The sequence below is a fragment of the Lissotriton vulgaris genome, chromosome 10 (assembly GCF_964263255.1).
Source record: "Lissotriton vulgaris chromosome 10, aLisVul1.2, whole genome shotgun sequence".
Taxonomy (NCBI): Eukaryota; Metazoa; Chordata; class Amphibia; order Caudata; family Salamandridae; genus Lissotriton; species Lissotriton vulgaris.
This window is the reverse complement of record NC_141698.1, coordinates 186492418-186519330: the sequence shown is the minus strand read 5'-3', so window position 1 is coordinate 186519330 and position 26913 is coordinate 186492418. Positions and strand designations below refer to the sequence as shown.

The 26913-nt window shown below is 42.7% G+C and overlaps 1 protein-coding gene across 2 annotated transcripts in view; it reads left to right on the top strand.

Moving 5' to 3' along the window:
* Positions 1 to 10297: 10297 nt before the first annotated feature.
* NT5M (5',3'-nucleotidase, mitochondrial) overlaps positions 10298 to 26913 on the top strand; it is a 292344-nt gene continuing 275728 nt past the window's right edge. The window contains exon 1 of one of the 2 annotated variants that reach the window (XM_086940853.1): positions 10298 to 10390. In XM_086940853.1, the coding sequence (XP_086796979.1) occupies positions 10365 to 10390 (26 nt within the window). In that variant the 5' untranslated portion in view covers positions 10298 to 10364. Of the gene's footprint in view, positions 10391 to 19713; positions 19733 to 26913 lie in introns of those variants that run through there. The other variant, XM_086940855.1, reaches the window with a different exon arrangement.

Genomic DNA, 26913 nt, shown 5'->3' with positions numbered 1-26913 from the left:
TGTCAAGAGAGCCTGTCTACCAAGGGTGTGATAGCTTGATCCAACGCTTGGTAAATAGAAGTGTCCACAGCCTCATAGAAGGTGTCACCCCAAGGCATGTTCACCAGAGGGTCTTCCTCTTCTGGGAATTCATCGTAGTACTCCATGGTGTGAGCACAGGGGGTGGAACTTACAGGGCCCAGGAAGGGGTGTTCTTAGTTATAAGGCTGGGTGGCAGTCCACACTTTGGGCGGTAAAACCGCAGGTTAAATGGGGTTCTAGCCCCGGGTACAAATGCTGGCGAAGGCACAAGACAAATCAGAAGGAAAAACTGCACCCAATGGGGTTAATGCTGGCCCGGGATATGTCCCCTCTAAAGGCCCTAAGGCCTATACAGGACCTCTTTCGCGAGGTGTCAACGTGAATATCACAAATACAGACTTTGTTTCCCTCCTCACTAACGCTATGGTAAACGAGCGTAAGGATATACAAAAAATCGGCACAGTGCAACTGACACAGCCGCCATATACGGACCCACCGGGCGTTCACCTCGGGCCATAGCTCCGTTATTGAAGGCATGCTTGCACGGTGTTTGAAGTTCTGAGAGAAAAACTGCGTCACGCTGAAGCCGGCCTACCGCGCCACCTGCCGGTGGGAGGACCACAGATCTAGCCAGCAGATGCCGCGTAGGCACAGAAAACTGCACCCGCGGCATCGCGAAGGGAAGCACTGGAAGCGTTCAAAATAACACAAAGAACATACCGCTATACACGCACAGCATTTTAGAACTGATAGAAGCTCAAAAACACACTATGGGTAGAGCCCAACACACACGTCTAAAAGGCAGTACAATAAACAATAACGATAGCGTATGCAAATATGTAGCTATTCCAACAGCGTACAAGCATGGACTAAGCAAGAAAACAGTACTAAACAGAGAAAACTGAGGAGCACTTATCTCTAGCTGCGGAGCAGCGAAGAAAGAGGACAAGGGGACACTGACAGAGGACTATGTTGGGCTGCTTCGCCCCTGATTGGACCTTGTGCTCCTTCCTGATTGGTTATTACTATGTTGTTTTCTCTACTACTTTTTCCCATTGTTCCATGGGAAATGTAGTTTGTTGTTCTACGCTGCTGTGAGAATAAAGTGGAGAAAGAAGGCATAATCCTCGCCTCCAGTCCTGACATAGAATCCTATTCGTGCAAGGCATTCTTCCCCTAACCTGCTGGTGCTGGACACAGTCTACATGTCTTTGAGTGAGAGAGAGAGAGAGAGAGAGAAACTTGTTTATTTAGACCTTGGTCTTTTAAACAGTACAGAACATACGGAATTAGGATCAAAAAGTACAGACGGACAAAATTCTACTACATCTTAAATAGGTAAAATTCAGTACTTGTTAAAATAAAATTAAAAGAGGTTGACACCCTCAGAAACACAACATACAATATGCCCTATTTTTACAGAAATCTCAAAATCACTAAAAGGATAAGAAGAAAATTTTTCATTTTATAAAACTTTAAAACAACTTAAAATCAGTGCCCCTCTTTCGAAATCACCCTTCCATGTTCTTTTAAACCCTTCAAAAATGTACCCAATCCAATTGCAATTTCTAACGTTGGCATATCGGTAAGTAAACAGATCGCCTGGGCACGTGAAGTTATCTTATGTGATAGAAATATCGGACGTAAAAACAATTGCCTTATATCGTGTACAAATAAGCAATCAAGTAAAATATGCGGCATATCATGTCTTAGTCCACGCCCACAGTTACAGTTACCTTCTGGGCCGATCAGTGCAGATTTTAATTTTCCATCTATCTTCCATGGGTTAACCCCAACCCGAGTCCTAAGATTTCATATCTCAGCACTCGGTTGGGCAGAATGTCCAAATACGGAAACCAGCCATCATTAACCCATGACTTTTTTAACCACTGGACCGATTTTTTCTCTGACATATAATCTAGGTCCTGCGCCCTGGAGAGCGACTGGCCTTGTTCCCTAAGGGTTTTCTTTGTAAACTCGGCTATCAAGGCGTCCTGAGCGAATTTCACATTAAGACGCCCAGTTACTTTCTGGAGGGTTTTGCTCACATCCTTTGCCCAGGCAAGGTTACTTATTTGGATCTCATCCCTACACCACTGTGAGACCTTTAGTGTCACTCCTGGGTCTTGGCGCTTCCAGAATCTTACCAGGGCCATTTGAGATTGTACGGTCCTTGAAGTTAGCCCTAGCTCCATTCTTATTGCTTGAACCATAGTACAGTTTGGTAAGGACAATATTATTTTTAATATTTTTCCCTCTTCCTGGTCCCACTCATGTTTACCGCTCAGGTATAACACCTTTGCGCCATACAATACTTGGGGGGGGGGGGATCATTGCACCAAATGCCTTTATCATTGGTTTATGAGTCATGTCGCCATATTCTTTATTAAACCTTTTCAACCCGCATGTGGATGAAAAAGCTTTTTGCGCCTCCAAATGGGTGCGCCAATTTAGCGCACTATCAAACCAGAGGCCTAGATATCTATATTCCTTGACTGCCTCTAATTTGTTATTACCCAAAAACCAATTAAAGTTCTTCTTGCTCATTCCAAAATAGAAAACCTTGGTTTTTTCCATATTTACAGTCAAAATTTTCCTATCGCAATAACCTTTAAAAGCATTTAGTTTCCTTTGAAGTCCTATTTCTGTTTGATCTAGGATCACTAAGTCATCTGCGTATAATAGGCAAGGCACTTTGTTCCCGCTCATTCTAGGGCTTGCACTTCTTTGTACTTTAAGTGTTGCAGGGAGATCTGCCAGAAAGATTGAAAATAACAGGGGTGCCAGGACGCACCCCTGTCTAAGGCCATTCCCTATCAATATCTTGTGGGTTAGTGACCCATGCGAATCTCTAATTACCTGGCCCCAGTTGCCTCTATGGAGATCTTTCAAGATCATCAATAAGCCATCCGGAATTCCATATCCTGTCAAATCCTCCCAGAGTTTGTTCCGGTCCACGGAGTCAAACGCGGCCCGAAAGTCAACAAAACAGCAATGCAACTTCCCATTTTGTTCTATTGACTTCCGGGCCAAAGCCCATAGGGCAAAGCAGTGGTCTATTGTAGAATGGCCTTCTTTGAAGCCGCCCTGTTCCACTGGAATAATTGCTCTCTCTTCTGCCCAAGTCTTTAGCCTACCTAATATTATTTTAGAAAATATTTTTTCTCCTATATCGAGTAGGTTGATTAATATATAGTTCCTTGGTGCGTTGACGTCCCCTTTTTTATGGATCGGTCGAATTATCGCACCCTTCCAACTACCTGGAACTATCCCTGATTCTAAGATTACTAAAAACATTTGGGAGAAGAATTTGGCCCACCAAGATGTCCGTAACTTGATTATCAGGGCAGGCAGGTTATCTGGGCCGGAGGCTCTTGTTAAATTTAAAGTTTTGATTATATTAAGTACATTTCTTTCTGAGAAGTCTGGTTTTAGGTCATCTACCAGGCCTCTCCAGTCCCTTTGTACTTCCTCTTCAGATTCTCTCACCGGCGGGTATAGCTCTTTCAAATAATCCTCTCAGGCACCCTCTTCTATCACGCAAATCATTAACGCAGGTGAGGCTTCTGTTGCTGAGCGGACTAGATTCCAGAATAATCGTATATTCTTGGATTCTATTGCCTCCAGCAATTTCCCCCAGCAATTATCCTTATGGGCTCTTCTTGTGCTATCAAAAAGCATAGTATACTCTTTCTTTAATTTTACAAGATATTCAGCTCTAGATTTATCAAATTTTTTACGCAGACTGCGCTGTTCTCGCCTTAGTTCTCTTTTCTTATTTAAACAGGCTATATTATACCAGTTTCCCTTCCTAACTTGAGTGGTTTGTGTACTCTTGGTAATCTTTACGGCTGTTCTAAGTTCGACCGTGATACTTTGTACCACTTGCTTTAACTTTTCAATGTACCAGGCCAGATCTAGACCAACTGTGCATCCTAGAACGATTTTATGTTGGAGCCTGGTTAATTTCTCTATATTTTCTTCGGTTAACCGTGTTGTGATGCGCCTGGGATAGTCCATCTGTGGTATAATTAATTTTTCAGCAACGATTTGATGGGAATATACCAGTTGCACTTCTAGAATATTGTGGTCACTTTATTCTATATGGTTAACCATAAAGCCCTTTATTATATCAAAGTTCCATGCTGGAATAAAGACATAATCTATGGCACAATTTTGTGTACCTTGTTTAAAGGTTTTTTTTGCCGGGCGATCTTGTAGGAACCTACCGTTCAAACAGAAGAAACATTTATTCGCTAGGTAATTCCCCAAGCTTACATCATTCGTTGCACACAGACTTTCGGGAAACTTTGCTTGAATTATATCATAAGATTCTAAAAAATCCTGATACATGAGATCCTGCCGCTTAGGATTAAGTTTATGGACAAAATCAAATCTGAAACGTACTTTTCACACAATAAATCTAAATCATTTTTAAAATGACCCATTTCAACTCCATACTCCTCCTTGGCCCCCCATTGCATATATACATTTAAAATCAGCACATTTTCTTTCTTATTACCGACTGTAATTAAAGTTATTCTACAGCAGAGCAGCCATTTACATGTTACAGTGAGCCGGGAGAAGTTTTTCACCAAATTTGTAGATAGTAAAGTCAATAAACCCCCTGCCGGGCGTCCTGATCTAATTTTTACTGCCGGTCGATAAGCTTGACAGAACCCATCCACTACAGGGGGCTCGCCACATAGCCAGGTCTCCTGGATACAGATGATCGCATTATTTTTCGCCAGATCTTTTAGCCGTTCAAGTTTTATTTGGTTTCCTAGCCCATTTATATTCCAGGAGACCATTTTTAAGCCATGTGGCTGCCCCTTTACCAATTCCACATCACTGAGGGGCCCAAACCTATTCGCTTCCTCTAAGTACCGCTGTGAAGGACCTGGGAGGCTAATATTAAGACTCCAATTCTTCCAAGAGTCTTCCGGAACAGAATTATTTATTATAATATTAAAGTTTCCCGGGCTTGCCCTAAGCCTCTTTCTATAAATCTTACTTGCCTTTTACCAAGTCCTGCATGATACTTTAAGAACTCTTTTCCTTGCTGGACACTTTCTTCAGCCCCTACTTCTTCATTAGGTACTAACCGAATCCCAGCTTTTAATATCTCACTACCAGCTCGTTCAATGGCAATTTTTACCAGCTCAGAATAAACTTGTACCTTAGTAAGCTCTTTTCCATCAAAGTTTGTTTGAAAGCCCACCTGTCGGAGATCTTTTGTGCAGATTCCTTTCAAGTTAGGGCAATGGGCGAAATAATTAAGAAGTTCTCTATTTAAGTACGAGCGCTTCTTCGTTTTTTTCCCTCCCCTTCCCATTTTTACTTGCTCAAAGTACAGCCATTGATTTCCTTTAGACTCCATACCATTTGTTTTTGACCCCCTATGTGGTTGTTGTATTTTAGTTTTAACCTCATAGGCTATCTCAATAAATTGCATCCCCGTATTATTTTGTTTCTTACTGCCATTATCATTTATTACTCGATTCATTGCTGGCTTCTCTGTGCTTCCCATTCTTGTATTGCTTACTCTCACTCTCTTACTTTTTGGAGGCGTACGTTTTGACTCTTGTTCCATTAGATCTAATGATTCCTCCACCTCTGACCTTTTTCTAACTACTCTACCTTTGCTCTTTCTTTGTATGACTCTACTAACAGGTCTCCCCTGTCTTAATGAAGTATGACTCTTATATACACCCCTCCTTTTTATCAGCATAGGCCATTTTGAGATGTACACTTCATGATTTGTAGGCCGGAGGTTCAGTATTTCCAACCTCCATCACAATTGGAGTTACAGCTGGGGGTTCTTTATTCCCAACCTCCCTCTCGATTGGTGTTATATACTCTGGGTCAGGAACTGGTCTAAGCATTGACGGCTTTTGACTCTTGTTTCCCTGTAATTCACCCTGAATTTTTAAAAGGTGCAAATTCTGTGTTTTTAGTGTATCATGATTTAGCATTGTCACTTCAAGGATTCCCTGGCTGCAATGCCGCTACACCGGGCCGCAATCCCAGCTTCCTGCTCCCAGTCGGCGTCTCTCGCGGTCACGTGAGGGCTCCCGGGTCACGGTACGGCATCTACGCTGTAATCACGCAGCACAACAGAGTCAGTGTAGATCCTCATCAGTGACGTGTGTGTCTTTGAGTGACTGGCTAACAACAGATGTACTTTTACAGAACATTCAATGGTTCTACATATTCCTTTATTTTATTTATTTAGAAATGTTTATATAGCTGGTATCAGAGCACTTTACAAGTGTACAGCAGGCAGAGGCAAAGGAAACAGATATTGCGCCCAGATACAAATGGATACAAAAGTATGTGCATAAAAACAGTAAATAATTCAATTCAATATTTGGAACTCCAAGGAGGTCTTCATAAGATCACATGCATAGTATTATAGATAACAAAACATAACAAGGCTCACTCCACATGCCATCATAAAATTTACCACATCAACATGTAAACAATTCAACAATAAATGGAGTTTAAAGTTTGCAGCATAAGGGATGAGATTAGAAACAATATCCTAATAAGTGCATAAACATTAGATAGCTCCCCTTTCTTATGTTATATAAAACCCAAAATCCTATTTCAAATAAAAAGTTATTAAAATTAAATACCAGTCGAGAAAGGAAACAAAGCATCTCATAAATATGCAAATATACAAAAGAGAGTAGATATCAGTAAATAAAACAATCATCAGAATCTGTGACAGCAGGCAGCCGTCATGCGAGTAATGGACGTGGGCCAGATGAGGCACAGGGGGCAAAGATCCTGTGACCTAAGGCATAAATTTGCCTATGAGTAAATACTTCACTTCTTACTTGAAGGAAGCAGTTGAGGGATTCAGTCTGGTTTCTTGGTGCAGTGAGTTCCAGATCCTCGGGCGATCCCAGAGAAGGCTTGGTTGTACGTTTATTTTGGGAACATCTTTGTGGTTTCAGCAGTAGAGTGCTGACGCTTCTGGAAGATCTATCTTCCACTTCACTTCATGATTTGTAGGCCGGGGGTTCAGTATTTCCAACCTCCATCACAATTGGAGTTACAGCTGGGGGTTCTTTATTCCCAACCTCCCTCTCGATTGGTGTTATATACTCTGGGTCAGGAACTGGTCTAAGCATTGACGGCTTTTGACTCTTGTTTCCCTGTAATTCACCCTGAATTTTTAAAAGGTGCAAATTCTGTGTTTTTAGTGTATCATGATTTAGCATTGTCACTTCAAGGATTCCCTGGAGAGTTCTTTGCAATATTAATATGAGATCCAGCATTGAGGTGGCCGGATTTGTAGAGGACTCCGGGTTAGTCTGTGAAGACTGGTTACCGTCTTTAGTACCCTTGGAACCTAAAGTGTGTTCTTCGTGCACATCAAGTCCTTTCGAGTTTCCATTCAGAGCCAAGTCGTTCAAATCCAGGTCATCTTCCTCATCTTGTCCTTGAATTTCACTATTTACTTCCTTAGAGTCGTGAAGCAAGGACAACTTTGGGGACGAGGATAGCCTGGGTATCATTGTAGGGCCATTATGAGTAGTTAAGGACTGTAGTGATTGGTTAATTAGATTTTCAGGGTCCACCATTTGGTCATCAAAAATAACAGAGGAACCCCCCTTCCAAAGTTCTTCCTCGGCTGATTCCAGATCAGGTGAGAGGGGCCTAACTGGAGAGAAAACCCTTTTGAAATGTTTTCCCACCAAGTCTTTCAGGGGGTTAGAAGCTTTGCCACCCATATGCCCGCATTCGATTGCTCATTGGATATTTTCTCTTTTTTCTTTTGGATACGTTTAGATTTTGGTTTTGACTCAAGATCCACCGAGCTTCCTCCTGACGAGTTTAAATCCATTGGTTTTTTTTTAGAAGTCTTTGTTTTTGCCTGTCCCAAAGCACTTTTGTTCTTCCTTGGCGCCATCAAATGGACCTTTATGATTCAGAGATACGTCAGTGCTTTGTGCCGGCTGAATCAAACCCCTCAGCCCTAGACACTGCCCTCAGTATTGGGGTAGACTATTTGCAACAGTAAAGGGGTATATAATAGGTAGAAAGGGGAAAGAGCAAAGAAACACCCTTTTCCCCACTTACCTCTGTTGTGCTTTTGTAGATAACCTTAACCGTGCCCAAGCCCGTTTTCTGCTACACATATGGTGCCTCTTCCTCTCCTTAGCTCTTTAGCGCCTTATTGCGGCGCTGTCCTTCGATTTGATCCGGCCCCTCCTTTTCTTCTCCGCCCTCTACAGACGTGCGCTGTGAGGCTGAACAACGGCGAGGCTAAACAGCGGAGTGCGACAGGAGATTTCCGGCATCTACGAACTGAGCGCCGCCTCGTCACACACCGGTGCTATTGCTGTTAGGGGGGCCGCGGGGGGGGGGCGGGCCGGGCGGCCGCAATGCCGCTACACCGGGCCGCAATCCCAGCTTCCTGCTCCCAGTCGGCGTCTCTCGCGGTCACGTGAGGGCTCCCGGGTCACGGTACGGCATCTACGCTGTAATCACGCAGCACAACAGAGTCAGTGTAGATCCTCATCAGTGACGTGTGTGTCTTTGAGTGACTGGCTAACAACAGATGTACTTTTACAGAACATTCAATGGTTCTACATATTCCTTTATTTTATTTATTTAGAAATGTTTATATAGCTGGTATCAGAGCACTTTACAAGTGTACAGCAGGCAGAGGCAAAGGAAACAGATATTGCGCCCAGATACAAATGGATACAAAAGTATGTGCTTAAAAACAGTAAATAATTCAATTCAATATTTGGAACTCCAAGGAGATCTTCATAAGATCACATGCATAGTATTATAGATAACAAAACATAACAAGGCTCACTCCACATGCCATCATAAAATTTACCACATCAACATGTAAACAATTCAACAATAAATGGAGTTTAAAGTTTGCAGCATAAGGGATGAGATTAGAAACAATATCCTAATAAGTGCATAAACATTAGATAGCTCCCCTTTCTTATGTTATATAAAACCCAAAATCCTATTTCAAATAAAAAATTATTAAAATTAAATACCAGTCGAGAAAGGAAACAAAGCATCTCATAAATATGCAAATATACAAAAGAGAGTAGATATCAGTAAATAAAACAATCATCAGAATCTGTGACAGCAGGCAGCCGTCATGCGAGTAATGGACGTGGGCCAGATGAGGCACAGGGGGCAAAGATCCTGTGACCTAAGGCATAAATTTGCCCATGAGTAAATACTTCACTTCTTACTTGAAGGAAGCAGTTGAGGGATTCAGTCTGGTTTCTTGGTGCAGTGAGTTCCAGATCCTCGGGCGATCCCAGAGAAGGCTTGGTTGTATGTTTATTTTGGGAACATCTTTGTGGTTTCAGCAGTAGAGTGCTGACGCTTCTGGAAGATCTATCACCACCAGAGAGCACCAACTTCTGAGCCAGAGATCGCGGGATATTGTAGATATGTGTGATTCTGCACATCTGCTGATGATTTTACCTGATTCTGGGAGTTTGATTCATGAAATTCCTAGTAATCGTATGCCAAGTGTGTCACAGCCATTTCAGCTTAGTAGTTCTGTGAAACCTTCACAAGTCAACATGGCGCTGATTCCTTCCTGTGATTCCTCCCCCCATCGTCGTCCTACTTAACTGGTTTTAGAATGTGATTCAATGCATAGCAACGATTTTCCAAATTGTCTCTCTCTCTGCTTCCTTCTGCTACCTCTTGTTCACGCTACGTCTGCTGTTCCTGTTTCCTATCTTGATCCGCTTGCCTGAAATGCAAGAGGTTTTAGTCTACTCTGGAAATTGGAGTTTTCTCCTATCTGAATTTCTCAAGCCCTCCTGCTTTGGTGTTAACATATCATTCTGGAGTATGGAACAAATAAGAAGAATGACAAGCCATTTCTATGAAACCCAGAAAAGAAATAGAGATTTAACTTCACATAAGAACAGCAATTGTGAGTATTTGTTACCAAGCGATTTATAGTCAAGAACCGGCGTATCTGGTTCTAAGATTCTGCTGGTCTCTGAGGTGGCAACTAAGATTATCTATCATCTTCTTATCTTCTGTTCTGTATTATAGGAAAAGGAGTGGACCCACCTTCTCTGTGGATTCTTGTAGACTTTCCATACTCCTATTCAGCAAAAGGCCACTGATGACAATTTTATATTTGGAACATACTTTAGCATGCTAACTTTTCCACTTTTGAAATACATTTGTGGATGTTATGATTCAGCCACACTTCCACTGAACAAGCATTTTTTTAATATGCATGTACCTTTTTCTTTTTGTCCAGGTGGGTGGCTTTGCACCAAAATTAGCATTCAGTTGACATAGTCACAAGGGCCAGCGACCTCAGTTTCATGCAGATCTGTGCAGGGGTGAAAAGGTAAGCAAGTGAAAAAAAGCTGTATTTCATCATTTTAGCTTCCATAGGAAATTGAGCGTTTGCCTACAGTCCAAACCGCAAATTGAATTAACTCTATACTTGGCACGAAAGTAGAATGTTAAACACAAAGTGTGATTTTGTTGGTTTGGTGTAAATTCATTCAGTAGTTTTTGAAATATTAGTGTTAAAACAGAGTTTACGGTTGTGCTTGAGATGGTTAACAATGTTGTATTACTGCACATGTGGGGTTCGTGGTTGCTCCGTGGATCCAGAATTTCTAAACAAATTCTCATTGGATGAGGATGCCTTTTCTCCCATCGTCCCTTTCAGATCTGCAGTTCCAGAATTGGTACCGCACATTAGAGTGATCAGAATCTCAGCTGCAAGAGTAAGTTTAGTTTCTGGTGCCATTTCAGTATACAGAGAAATGTCCCTGTGCCCAGAACAAAAAAAGTGAAAGGTTGTGTAAGAGGACAGGGTAGGCATACCATGAATTCCAGGGCATCGTGGGGGGACACCCAAAGCCTTCTCTAGGCAGTAAGGGTAAAATAAAATGTGTTACAGGATCTGATGTACTTTTTATGAATCCGTGGATCTCTGACATCTAAAATGCTGGCCAGTGTCTGCTGTAAAAAGAAAGGTACTGCTTACCCCATCGGCATTTTAGAATTTGGGGGTCCTGAAAAAATGTTCTCTGATCAATGCATCCTGTTTTGCAGAGGTGCAAAAATGGATTTGGAACTGCAATCTTCCAAAAGGGTGACATGGGTGAGAGATGTTTGCAGTACCCAAACATGACACTCGCCCTACATTGGCAATTCCAAACAAGGATCTGCAAATCCAAAAAAGCCAGGCTAAAGCTAAAACTCTATTGGCCAACACTTTACCTCAAGCATAGTTGGGCACATGACTGACCAAGGATCAGGCCCTACGGCCAACCACTGCTGTGCACAGCTGAAGGCTCTGCGAAGCGAGTGTTGACCAACCCCCGCTGCACACAGACTTGCACCATATTCAAAAGAACAATTTGCCAAAGGTACTGGAACAAGTAAAAGAGCTATCAAGAGAACAACATGCTGGCGTCACGAGCTTTGGCCTATTCTGCATGCGTTGTTAAACATAATTTGAGAATTTCAGTGGCTTTCTGCGTTTGAGCCAAATTTATAACTTTTAACTATGGTTCAGTAAATATATATGTATACATACAAACACATAGATGAATGTGTGTATACATCTATATTTGTATCTAATCTAAATATGTTCACTGAAAAAAAACAATGTCAGTTAAAACATATCATTTTAAATGAGGAAAAACACAGAATTTGGCCAGTTATAGTTATCTCAAGTAACTACAGCTCGGGCCATAAAATAACTGTGAGTTATAACTTTGCACCCATTTGACGAATGCCCACAAAACTTTCCATACCTACTACCCCCATTTTCATTCTCGGAGTAGTGAAAGTTTTGCAGCGTTTGGTCAAGGGGGTGCAAAGAAAAAAGGTGGGTCACAAAACGGGCGTAAAAGCCACTGCATTTTACACACACTTTTGCATTTCAGGTAACACGAAAACCAGCAGTCGTCTTTGACAAGATTTGGAAGAATTATATATTATGATGCACACATGATTCTGTGGGGTTCTGCAGGTAAGTATTTCACATGTTTTAAAGTTGATTTTTTAGCTAAGTTTGTGGTGTAGTAGTACCGCGGTACTCCCAAGGTACATAGCAATGATAAGTCTTTAGCTGATTGACTAATGACTGCCTTTACAAAAGTTAAAAAGACAAGGGTCCTAGACCTCAATTTAAACAATGTATAAATCAATCCTCAGTCGATTAATCAAATGAATTCAGAGCACAGAATTAATCACCAGCTCATAGCAATAAATACAAAATGAACAATAAAGCAACTGACTGAAATATTATCAAGCAATTTTAATTAATTGCTACGTCCAAATGTTTTTTTTCTTATTCTTACCAAAGGATCACAACAATATAATCAATATATTCATAAATAGATGTGCCCCCAACTAGGGAACGTGCATAGATAGAAGTGATAGAGATTGATATAAGTGTATGAAGAAAAAAAAAAGGAAGAATCAGAAATTGGTGACAAAAATAAATGCAATATTTTGAGGACAAGTAGGCAGTCGGTTACAAATCACTATCCAACAATGTATATATTCACCCGGCCTAGGTATAGTTCATGTATATCGTTTTTTGATCGGATATAAATTCCAAACTAGGCACGTCAAGTGAGGAACAAGGTCCAGGGTGAAATCAAAGAGTGAGCATCTCGACGCTCACTCTTTGATTTCAAACTGATAAGTATTAGGTTTGGTATATTTCCAATACCTATTACCACTTTGTTAAAGTGGTAATAGAGAGAGAAACATATATCTACGTTTATATATATATTTTAAAACAGTTACGGAGTACTGCGGTTCTACTGTGGTACCAAAAAACAATATATTTAAAAAATGTAGTTTAGAAAAACACTATGACGCTATATTTAGTAAATTTAGTGTGCTAAAGTGTATTTTCCAATTTTAACATATTTAGATATGTTGAAAAAAGGGTACAAAGTAGTGTGTTAATTACTACAAAATTACGGCTCTACTAAAAATTACACTCTGTTCCCCTTAGAGTGCTACAAAAATAGAGAGAAATTAGAAATAACAATAGTAACCTTACAAAATAATTTTTGGGTACCCAGTAGTACCATGCAACTCCTTGCTTATACAAAAAAATATAAAGAAACGTATAATTATTTTGCAAAATCTATTACCACTTTAGTAAAGTATTAATAGGTAGGGCAAAAATACTAAACCAATTACTCATCTACATCTAAAAGCGGAATGGAGAACACTGGAAAACGTATCTAAAAACAACATGCCCGCCTTGAAGTTTTGTAAACTGCAGTAATTAGCCAATCAGCTAATGATTTGGCATAACTATGTACCATGGTAGTACAGCAAAATACACCCATATTTCACAAACATACCGCATAAACTGATCTCAAAAACTTTAAATGAATTAAAAGTTCTAAAACAGTTACACTACTTACCTGCACTACCGGACAAAAAGCATATGCGCACCATAATATCTACTGCTAAGTTGAAACCATATCCGAATGACTGATTTAGCAATACACACATTTAAATTAATTAAGCAATATGCACTTTTTTAACCACTTTTTGGGACCCCCCCCCCAACATTGACGTATTATATTATATATTTTGGCCAAAAAAATCCATCTTTGGACACACTTTAATGCTGCATTTATTTTAATTTACACACTCCACTTTACGCTGCACCAATGTACAGTATTTACAGTATGGTCCTCCACTTTAAGACACTACAGTATACAACACTAAAGTATACTCTAATCCACTGTACTTTATTACACTCTACTCTACCTAACAGGACTGTACACCATTGCAATGTATAACACTGTACTTTATGCTATTATAATGTTCCCCACTGTATTCTATTATACTTTCATGTACGACAATTTAGTGGACGCCCTTAAACTATACTGCACACAACTCGACACTATACCACTGTACCCTATTCCAATTTACGCTATTCCACTACATTCTATTCTACTATGGCCCACTTGATGGTACACTACTAGAATGTGTGTTTTTTTGCAGTCTCCGCTACTACACTCTGCGCCACTGCATTGCATAGAAATGCTCTATACGCCACTGCACTGTACTACACTCAACTGCATGCCTTATCGTTTTTCAAGAAACCATTCTGCACCCTGTACGTGACTACACTCTATGCTTCTATAATTAACTCAATTGATTTGGACACCACTGTACTGTATGCTACTCCCCTATATAGCACTCCACTGTATGTCTAAACTGTTAACGCCACTAACTGAACTTTATTACATTAAAACTACTAAATTCAACGGTACTCCACACTATTGCACTATAGTTCATGCTACTCCACTATATGCTACTGCACTGTACTGTATTACACTGAACCCCACTGTAGTCTACAGTACACCACTTGGCACCACTGCACTGTTCGGCGCTCCAATGTAAGTCACTCCATTTTACGCAATTTTACTTTGCAACAATACACGGTACCACACTCCCCTTTACGTAAGCCAGCTGTACACAACTCAACTTTACCCCACTCCACTCAATAGCACTCCAAAATAACATGCTCCAGTGTACGCTATTTCATGTACACCACTCCACTGCATGCTATTTCAGTAAGCAATATTCAAATATAGGTCCCTAAACAGTACAACACTCCAGTGTATAGCACTACACTCTACATTACTATGCTGTATGCGAAAACATTCTAAAATATTTACACAACATCAATCCACTTTAGCACACTCCACTGTATGCTATCCCACTGCGTACCACTGCACTGTACACCACTATACTCTACGTAACACCGGCTGCCTCCCTTCACCTCCGCACCTAAGGACATCAGATGCTGCATACCCCCATGGTCATCCATCGGCCCCACCTTGCTCAGCACCTACATGACCCCCATCACAGACGTCGTCAGATCCCACAGCGTCAACATAATCTACGCAGATGACATTCAACTACTCCACTCGCTCACCGACAACCCCTCCGACACCAAAACCCATTCTGTGATGCCATGACCAACGTAGCTCACTGGATGAGAGACAACTGCCTCAAACTCAACTATGACAAGACGGAAGTACTGATCTTCGGGAAGAAAAACCTCCATTTGGGACCACAGCTGGTGACCAACAACCACACCAACAGATCATGCATGCAACCTAGGCATCATCCTCAACAGCAAACTGACCATAAAACAACAAGTCAACACAGTTGCCTCATTCTGCTTCTACACCCTCTGCATGCTCCGCAGAATCTTTAGGTGGATCCCAGTCAACACAAAAAGACCGTCATTCAGGTCCTTGTCACTAGCCGCCTCAATTACAGCAATGCTCTCTACGTGCCATCTCCAACCATCTCCTCAGAAGACTCCAGACAATACAGAATGCCGCAGCCAGACTCATCCTGGGCCTCCCTAAATGGTCCAACATCACCACCACCACACAAACCTCAACTGGCCTCCCACCCAGAAGAGATGCCAGTTCAAGATCCTTACTCACGCCTACAAGACTCTACATGATCAAGTACCAGTCTACATCAACCAGTGACTGACCTTCCATCTACCGACTAGACACCTCTGTCCTCATTACTTGCCCATGCGCACCCCCCGCATCCGTCGCAGCTGCAGCAGGGGCTGCTCCATCTCCTACATCACAGCCAAGACCGGGAACGACCTGTCGACCAACATCCGAACAGCACCCTCCCTGGCAGACTTCAGATAGAAACTTAAGACCTGGCTTTTTTGTTGTTGTATGTTTTGCCATGGTATGACCTGGAAGGCCCAAGCTGACCATATTTATGGCTTTACATATGGCATAATTGTTTGCATTGATGCATAACAAAGACAAACTGCTATTTACTAAAACAACCCAGTGTGTAATGTCCCATCAGTGCTCCCCAAAGGTAGCCTTCCCATATCTAACGGTCCCAGCTGCTTGTAAGAAACACAGCTGACTCGAATAGCAGGAACGAAGATCATGATTTATAGATTTTGCAGGCCATTGCACACGCTAGATTTACAGTGCTTATTGCAACATGGTTGGTAACTTTCATACAATCGAGAGTACAACAAATTATGCAAAGAACTTAAAACAGTGCAATAAAAATTGTATTGTTCGTCTTTAATCCGCACAGTTGCCGCCCAGCCAAAACATGTTTCATCAGGGGAAGTACCCCATGACTTCTTCAGGGCTTCTGGCAACAAAATCATAAAATGCGCTCCTCCCGGCCGGTTGTAATGTTGCCAATATCTTTGGCACCAGTTAACGAATCTTCGCGAAATTTTCAAAACTAATGGGGTGCTCAGGTCAGCTTCTGTCCTGAAGGTTTCGGGGTGATTCGACAAGCGGGGGCAGAGAAAAAAGGGGGGTCCCAAAACACGTTTTCCCCATGTTAATTTCCATGTGAACTTTAGACAAGGCTACAGCCTGAACTGCTGAACAGAATTTCACCAAATTTGGCAAAAAGGTAGTTCTTGGACCAGAAAGCGTGCTTTTTGTTAAATGGTGTAAATCCATTCAGTAGTTGCTGAGAAATTAAAAAAATAAAAATATCGATATCTGAGCACCGAGGAGGATTCGCAAACCCTCCCGAACACGAGCTTCATTCTTATTGGCTGCCAACACTCCAAACCAGGAAGTGTTGGCAGCCATCTTGTGACTCGGTAACCGAGTCACAAGAAACCAGTTAAACATTTTTTTTTAAACAAGAAAAGGGGGCTGGATAGAAACACTCTGACCGCCTAGGCTTGGTCAGGAGTCTCACAGGGAACACCAGGCCCCGAAAAAGCATTTTATTTTTAATTATTTCGGCCGAATTCGCTCTGAGTGCGTGAATCCGGACAAAATTATTTTTAAAAAACGAAGCGTGGTCTCTCTTCTCTGTATATATATTTATATATATATATATATATAAATGCATATGTATGTATATATAAAGAGTTTTTCAAGTGCAGTAGCTTCAGCGCATACATATTTGGGACCAATACCAGCCAGGTCTTAGCTAGGTTCAGGAGTGAACCTATGGTCCTCAAACACAGATTGACCTGCAGGACCGAATACGCAGTCTATGTTTTGGAATGCAAATGTGGTCTTAGGTATGTGGGCAGCACCAAGTTGCAGGTACATCTCCGCATCCTACATCATCTGAGGGCAATAGTGAACAGCAACCCTACGTACCCTGTCGCAAGACATTTTAAGGAAGTCCACAACAACAATCTGGACCACCTCAGATATTTTGTAATAGACCGCGTACCACCACTTAGGCGGGGTGGGAACTGAGAGAGAATGCTCCGACAGCTTGATTTGAAATACATTCTAGAATTGAATTCCAAGGCACCTGCAAGACTCAATATGAGTGAGGACCTGCATAACTTCCTTTAGATCCGTTGCATGTTTACCATCCTCAGGAGGCACATATTTCAGCACTTAGCCCATACGCCTCGCTCACTTGGTCATAAAACGTATATTTTTGTGCCTATTTTCTGTTCATTAGTACTGTCACTATGTACCTAGTTTGGACCTAAGATACACAGTCAGTCCTCTTATGTATGTTAATTTTCTCTTGAAGAACAAGCCGGGATGCACCACTAATTTGTGGGCAATTTATGCGCGTTTACATGTACTTTGCAGCTTCAATCTGAACTTGTTTTCTCCCGCACTTGCGTCTTTATTTCCTGCATCTTTATTAATTCTCTGCGTCTATTGCACTTCTGTTTGGTTGTCTTTTTAAAGCACTTTCATGTACAGTACATACACTAGATTTTGACCCACACATTTGAATTCATCAGTATTAAGCTCATTCCATACACTTGTTTCCAGCACATCATCACATTCCCAGTCTTCCTGAGCCCCCCTTTTTCCTTTATCTTTTTTTTAAACTTTGTATATAGTCAGTGACTCTCACTTAGCAATACACCTTGTCTTTGACGTCTAACACTAAGCAGTTAGTATGTTTGCATCAGTCCTTTGACTTCCAGCACTAAGCAGGTAGTATGTTGAGGTTTCATGTGATGACTCACCTCAGTATGTTGCTTTAGACCCATCTATTCAGATTCCCCGTGCACTTCGAACCCACAGTATCTGGTGCCACTTTTGCCTGATTCCTTTCTCCTTGTGAATTCATGTTTTCTGGCAGCTCCCTAGATGCAAAAACAACAGTTGATGGACAGAATGCAGAACAATGTCATACATTCACCCCAGTACAGAGATCTGGGCCTAAATCCATCGTTTTTTTGCACTCCACACCACCCCAGTTCAGACAAGGCCATATGCAAATCAGCCTTGACCCTGTGCCTCATGGGAACAGTCCAGCCCGAACTGCCAAGCCATGTCTTTCCTGGACCACAATCAAGCATCCTTGGACCGGTTTCTGGCTATCAGCTGTCTTCAACCAGGATAGCTTGACTCCAGTGGTGTGGAGAGCATGGGACTCACGTCTGAGCATACCCATCCCACTCGGGGTGACAAATGCAAAAACAACAGTTGATGGACAGAATGCAGAACAATGTCATACATTCACCCCAGTACAGAGTTCTGGGCCTAAATCCATCGTTTTTTTGCACTCCACACCACCCCAGTTCAGACATGGCCATATGCAAATCAGCCTTGACCCTGTGCCTCATGGGAACAGTCCAGCCCGAACTGCCGAGCCATGTCTTTCCTGGACCGGAATCAAGCATCAAACGCTCCGTCCATCATTCCCTTTTGTTTCGCTTTGTTCGCCCTAAGTTGGCAGGGTATGCTCAGACGTGAATCCCTTGCTCACTTGGCCACTGGATTCAAGATAGCCTGGCTGATGAGGATTTTGAATCCGAAACCGGTCCCAGGATGCTTGTTTCCGGACCAGGGAAGACATGGCTGGCAGTTCGGGCTGGACTGTTCTCATGAGGCACAGGGTCAGACTGATTTGCATATGGACATGTCTGAAATGGGGTGGCTGAGTGAGCTAAAGAATGGTGATGGATTAAACCCAGATCAGTTGACTGGGGGTGAGTGTTTGATTTGCTCAAACGCTCCGTCCATCATCCCCTTTTGTTTAGCTCCTTAGATGCAACACATCTTTAACAGCTTTGGTCTTGCCCACATCGGCGCAATCCCAGCGTTTCATTTCTGGCTTCGACCGCACGCATCTTTGGTCTCCTTACACTTGGGAGAAGTGTTTCTTTGTGTCTTATGTTATTGGGATTGCATAGGCCCAGTTGTTTCAGCTGAACGACTGATTTTGTTCCTCTATGAATTCCTTGTATTTTAGCCACATTGTTTTTCATTTTACATTTTACATTTGAGGTTATCAGCCTCAATGTTTAAGTCTATCGTTTATGTCAGTCTGTATGTTGCCTCACGGTATGTGCTCATTCATCGGCCCATGACACTGAAAATTTACAGCATTTCGTAAGGATTACACTACATGTCACTCAAGTATGGAAAGAGTAGAGTCACTACTCTGTTACCCTATATATATTGTGTGCTTCAGTACAGCGCATTATATGATCAAGACCGCAGGCTTGCGGTCGAAACGCGTCATCTTGACATGTATATGAAATAAACTTTCCTGTTTGCATCGTTTACAGAGTCTGTGCCTGTGTTTGACCGGGCGTGGTCTTTCCTTGGAATCCTGGATATATATATATATATATATATATATATATCTATCGCAAAATCGGCTCCACACAGCTTGGCACAGCACAGTGCGGCGTGACGCCAAAGGAAGGAGACGGACCAGCCAGGTACAGCAGGAATGTTACTTTATTCACGAAAACAGCAACGTGTTTCGGGCTTACTTGCTCTTTGTCAAGCTGGCGATTTTATGACAACTACTGCTTTTATACATATGCTTTTTAAAGTTCATAGACATAGAAGAAATATCTAGGCATATTTAAATGTGGTCTTATTATTGCTTATAATTTTAAACAAAATTACATATAAGAATGACATCAGATAGTACAAAATAACGGGATGAATCCCGATGTTCTATTAACATTAAGCTGGGATTACATATGGAATGCAAGAAAATAACTGTATGAATACAGATTTGGTACATTGTCCATGGTTTCCCAATAGAACAAGCCTAATTTTTCATGGTATGGTTAGTGCAAAAGCCATGCAGAAGCAGCAATTTAGGAAAAGTGCATAAGTGACTGTGTAAAGATAGTGCAAAAGGAAGCAAGAAAAATGAGCAAACTGCAAAAGGTTAAAAACTAATTGATTAAGTAATATAGGATACTCAGGTCCCTGAAATCCATACATTAAAAATCCATCATAGTAACCTTAAAAGCAGTAAAAACAGTGATAAAACCGTGTGTGTGTAAAAGAAAATTTCATCAAATGGTTATATAATAAATATATCACACACCATACATAAACATGTGTAACAAATCATCATATATATATAATCAAAAGATCGAAACAGTAAGAGTCGGGAGGAGCTACGATGGCAAACAAGATGGCTGCTTAGGTTCCCGGCACCGCCGACCTCCGTATTCCGCCACAAGATCCTGTACGATATCCTGATCTTACGCCCAGTCTCTGCCTGGATGAAGTGTTCCTCATTCCGATGGTGAAATCCCCAAATTTTTAACGGTTGATTTCATGAACTTTCACCGAGTTAAAGATCGCGGCCTGTTCCAGAGGTGAAGCCCGGGCCTCGAGTAACTGCATGGCCAGGTTGCAGTGCAACAACATCGGCTGAGAGACCCTGGCAGGGTCTGGTCAATCGTAGTTGAGACTTTGTCTACGCCCGAATTTGGTGGCGATTGTTTTCCTTGCCCAGCGTTGAGAGAGAAGTGACCTGCTGCTGCTGATTGTGTGTGGGGATCCCCGTGCCGCGGACCCGGTATAGATTCCTGTCGGGGTTCGGCGGGTCGGGACCCCGGACTGCGGTTCTGCGCCGGGTTCTCCCGGCTGTGGATAACGACGGGTCGCCGTCCACGCTTGCCCTCTCATTATCCTGTTCGTCCCCCCCGTAAATGCCAGATTCACCCGGGGAGTCGATCGAACGGCGTCTGGGCTAACGCTGAGATCAATATTGGCAGAACTTTGGGCGTTTCACTCGCAAGTGGATGTGTTAATGACTAAAATGGATGCAAGTCTGACTGGGATTCTGTTCGAAGTACCGGACCCTGCCCAACGGTTGAACCAGCAAACAACAGCCACTCAAGCCGCGGCCATTTTGACTTTGTGCGAGGACCCCGTGTGGGAACGAGTATGGACGCTAATATCGAAACCAACGGATGGCGCCCTGGAAGATGGTGTCCCCGAGACCATGAGTGTATCACTGAACCTTTCATCCCCATTGACTTTGGAGGTATCGAATGGCGTTCCCCCCCGGAAACCTGTGTTGTAAACTCTTCTCTCATCTTGTGGTCTTATCCCCCTTTTCTGGACATTTTACGATTCCGGGGCAAGAAACATCGGGACAGTCCAGCTAGGAGAGGGAAATTTTCCGTGCGCGAAGTCCTCGTGGAGTTACTAGCTACATGGGGTAATGGATTAACTTTCAAAGCTTTCCCTCTCATCTATGACTTGTTTGTGTGCTCATGGGTTTCGCTAGGGAGGGTTCGTGTGCTGATTCGAAAGGGTCAAGGTTGAGTCAATTGAATTGGGATGGTTTGGAGCAATTGTTATGGATGCTTGAACTGTAACTGTTTAATTATAGAGGCTGGGCGGTGTATCATGGTGCCCCCTATTGTCTTTTGAAAGAGTTGCTTTACGTCCGTCTTTTGTGACAGGGGGTGTCTGTGTTTTGGCGGGGGAGCCAAGGGGCCGGGAACATCGTATGACTATGCCCTCCTCCATTCTTTTTCTTCTTCCTTCCTTTAGGGTTTAGGTTAATGGGGCGACAGGCACGTTGCTAGTGGGGTTAGGCTATAGCCATCGGCAGGGGTGCAGGGTGGGGGGGTTGGAGTTTTTTTTTTTATTTTGCCTTTTTTATTTTCTATGGCCTTTTTCTCCCTTCCCATATATTCCTTTAGGATCGGTATGGTCTGTGCTTTATTTTGATTTTACTGTGATCTGAAATTAGTGCCCATGCTTCTCACGTTAGTTGAACTTCTGGGTGGGCGGTAAGAGTCATACTAATTCGAAAGGGAATAATAGTGCCCCGTTACCAAAAAAAGAAAAAAAAGGATGATAAAATCCAGTTAAGATAGAATAGAAAAACATCTATATATGCAATAAATATTTACAAAAGGTTTACAGTTTTACAACAATATGTACAGAATGATAAGAAATGGTATTATATACAAGTGGATGATTCGATGTTGACATTTCAGACAGTAATGGTTTTACAATAAAGTGCACTCAATAATAGGGAACCTAACTATTGAGTGCAGGGTGTGGGTTTTGGTAAAATGTGGGTTAAAATACAGGGTGTCAATCACTTAGTTGATTCATTAAATATGTTATAAAAAGTGATGCATTTCTTCCGTATTGTTTAACCCATTGGGCCAACGACTGTCAAATTCCAATATCATTTTCGTTTCCAACTGCCTTAATTTGAAATCGCGATCTTCCCCTCTTCTAAGCTGAGGAATAGCTCCAACTACATATTATTTGAGGCAATTCAAGTCTTTGTTGTGCACAGACTTGAAATGTCGGGCAACGGGGTAAGCTGGATCACTGTGTACAATAGCTCTTAGATGCTGCAATATCCTGACATGCACCTGCAGCCTGGTACTGCCAATGTAATTCAGGCCACAGGTGCACGTCAGGACATATACAGCGTGATCGGTTTTCCAGTTGTAATTGCCGTTGATGGGCATGCCTTCCTGACAGAATGAGTCATGTTTATCCCAAACTTGCAGGCTTGGCAAGTGGAGCATTTACGAAAGCCTCTAGCAGATGGGAAGCATGAAGGTTTTTGCTTAAGTTCCGGGGCAGCTTTGTCCAAGGCTGAACCATGTTGTTAGCCCTACTAAAGGTAACAACTGGTGAGGGCGGAAGCTTGGGTCCCAAAATAAAGTCACTTAATACTATGGGCCAATTTTTCTTCAAGATGGCTTTTAACTGCCTATCTTGACAGCTAAAGGCAGTTATCAAACGGGGACAATCAGGATAAGGGGCAGTTTGAACCTCAACCTGAGGCGTAGTACCTTTAAAGAGACTGTCCCTAGTTCTTATCTTGGATTTTTCAATGGCAGATTTCAACATAGTGTCAGTGTATCCACGTGCTTTTAAGCGAACAACCATGTCCTTTAAACAGGATTCAAAATCAGAAGTGGTACTGCATATTCTTTTCAGCCTTAAAACCTCACCGTATGGGATACTAGAGATAGTATGTCTAGGATGCATGCTGCTAGCATGCAAAATCGTGTTACCCGCAATCCACTGCTGATGATGTCACATATTACATCATTCATGACAAGGTCAGTGACATCACTGATGACATCATTTTCAAACCCATTTACGGTGTCCGCTGTGAGAAATATATTATTATATCACAAGAATATTCATGATTTTTGTCTAATTCAGTTCATTGTGCAGTACATTTCAAGATTGAATTTAACCTTCTCAATTTTATGATTATGTCAGATGATAAAAATGAATTAATTAATCGAGGTAAATGTAAAGTTCAATTTTAAAACCAAGATGAATTAAAAACACAGCATCAGTGACCATTTCCATGGATATCAAGTTTTGGACAGTTCACAAAGTTCTGTATACAGTGCCAGGGAATTCATAACCAGAAAAGTAGGAAAATATATGTATATACACTAAGTTAAAAAACTGAATTATGATTCAGCTCTGTGGTTAACTTCAGTTAATTTTTCGCTATTTATAAATGTACAAATAGTTCTGCATCTTGCAGGAGCATGGTGGCAGATGGGAGGAACTGAAATTCTATGCTGTGGAGTCCGTGGGGATCCATCCGAGAGGTGGAGACAGTGAAAGAATCCTCAGGCAGAAAGAATCTAAACATATCTTGAACTTTCAAACATTAACCCTGCATGGATTGAACCAAGATGAGGAGTTACATTATCACCTGTAGAAGATCTGGACTTGCCTCAGTACCCTATATAAGGAGACAAAGAAATAGGGATGACACAAATGGCCTCTCCATTATCATTAGTTTTTAACTCACTAGGGTTTAACAAACCTGCACATACACAATTAGTCACTGTTGGACTTGGCCCTTTTTGCAGGGTCATCCCTGAACTTTTTGCCTTCCTCCTACATTTTTTCTGACCTGTTCTTGGCTATTGTATGACTCTGGGCACTTTACGTCTGCTGATAGGTGCTAAAGTGCATATGCTCTCCCTATTGTAAAATAAATGAATGTATTAATTAGTGAATCCATGATTGGCTATTTGGTTTACCTGTCAGACCCTAGTACAGTGCACTGAATGTGCCCAGGGCATGTAAATCCAAATGCTGCTAGTGGGCTTGCAGCACTGGTTGTGCCACCCACAGAAGCGGCCTTGTAAAATGTGTCTAAGGTCTGCCATTGCAGAGCCTGCGTGCAGTCTGGTACTGTCATGCTGACTGGGCAAGTGCACCCACTTGCCAGTCCCTAAACCTTCCCTTGACTTCATATTAGTCACCGCTATGGTAGGCCCATGGGCAGGGTGCACTGTAAGTACAAGGCAGGACACGCCCTGATGGTGTGGCATGTCCAAATAGTGAATTACAGCCATTTTCGTTTTTCACTATTGCAAGGCTACCTGTTCTCCGTAGGCCAGAATGGGCTGTTGGAATTGTGACACTTTATAATCCTAGCAGACTCCAAGAACATGGTAGAAATTTGAGTTTAGTATGCCTGGACTCCGAATAATAAAATACATATTTTATTAAAGTTCATTCTAATATTCTGTGTTTGCAAATACCACTTTTAGAAAGTAGGTATTTGCTTGCCTAACCATTTGAGCACGCCTCTGCGAGGTTGTGTATTCCTTGTCTGGGTTTGTGTGTGACAGGACTGGAATTCCAGGAGACAGGCTGGGGCAGCCCGGTGGTGAATAGGGAGATCTGCATCTAGATGGGAGGGAGTAGTTGCACATGGGACCTGAATAGGGCTGGGCCTTCCCTCTACAATGCTGGCTCCACCCCCTGTGGTGCGTCTGATGTCTCTGCCCTGCACACTGGAAGAAGAGAAGGAAGACTGTCAACAAAGTGCTCCAGAACTGTACTTGCCTTCCACAATGCTGGCTCCACCTCCTATGGGGCATCTGGTGTGCCTGCACTGCGCTGTGAAAGGAAAGGAGAAATCTGGTAAACAGAGTGCTTCAGAACTGGCTTGAACTGGGCACAGGCCCCTCTCCCCTCAGAGAACAAAGGATTTTGGGGTATAAGTATTGGGACCCCGAGCCCATGAAATTAGATCACTCCTGGAACTGACAAGACAAAACCTCTACTGAGGAGAAGGAACCTGAAGAAACTGAGGAGAGACTATTCCCAAGCTGAAGTGCTGCTTGGGGGATTGGCCTGCAGTGGTTGCCTTGCTGCCAAAGGGAGGAGAAAGACTTTGTGGACTTTTCTTTTCAACTTGTGCAAAGATCTCCAAGGGCTTGGAAGAGAGCTTGCCCCCTGACCGAAGTCCCAGGACCAGTGGACTTCACCAGCCTTTGTGAATTGCTGCTGGAAACAAGTGGCTACAGGGGCAGGGAGCAGTGACCGACTCTCACGACCGGCCAGGTGTCCTGTAGGCACCGCACCAAGCAACGTCCGCCTCGAACAACGCAAGCTCTGCACTCACGACTCCGTCCCGACGCCATCAATGAGCCGTAGCATGCACCGCGACTGGAAAGACACCGCGACGGGCAACGCCTCGCTACACCGAATCGAACTGGTCTGACCGACGCGGTCACTGCTGCTGACTTCGAGTCCTGTGACCGCACCGGAGTTGGGCACCGCCTCGCACGCTTTGCGACGCCCCGCACGACTCGCACCGTTGTTCGGACTGACCGACGCCACCTCCTGAACTCCGTCTCGTTCGCCGCACCGTAAAGCTGGAAGCACCTCAACGGGCAACATCCGCCTCGAACAACGCAAGCTCTGAGCTCACCGACTCCGTCCCGACTCCGTCAATGAGCCGTAGCCTGCACCGCGACGGGAAGGACACCGTGACCTGCAACGCTTTCTTTTTCTACACTCCGACGAACCCCAAAACCGGATCGCACATCCGTGCCGGCCGCCTCAAGGAAAGGGTACTGTGACTGAGTCTGTCGACATTTGAGTGGGCCCGGACTGCCGCGGTCCGCTGGATTTGTTAGACTCTGTGTTCTTTTTAACAACGCTGTAGCCCGTCCGGGCTACAGACTCACACAGTACTTTGATTTAAGCCTTTTTAACCTGAACTCTTGAAATTTCATAGTACTGTGGATTCTTTTTGTTGTTTATTGGTCTTGTGATAGCTCTATATAAAGTACACTTATTTTTTAAATAAAACCTTGTGTGGTGTCCATTTGTAGTGTTGTCACTGGGTTACTGTATGTGGTCACAACTGCTTTTACTTACATCGCCTCTGAAAAAGCCTTGGCTGCTCGTGCCATGCTGCCTAGAGGGTGAGCAGGGGTTATTTTGAGAGAGTAATTCCCTTGCCCTGACTAGAGGAGAGGGTCCCTGCTTGTCACAAGTACCTACCTGTGCCAACCAGAGACCCTCAATTCTAACAGACACCAATTTTATTGGGTTGGGGTGAGCACAGTAATTCAAAAGTTTAGTTTGTTTCTATACCCTTATATTTAATTCTGGTCTACTTAACTTAAAGGAAGAGCATAACTGAGTAGAGTTAGTTAGTGTGTTAATTTGATAACACAGGAATAGTGTACTGCAGTTAGTAGCGGGAGCTGGGATGCAGGCCCATGGAGGGACAGACAGCGAGAATTAGCCTAAGTAAATGGTATTGTACCCACAAGGCAGAATGTTGAAATAACACGAATACCCACTAGAGGGCGAAAGCAAGAATTAATAT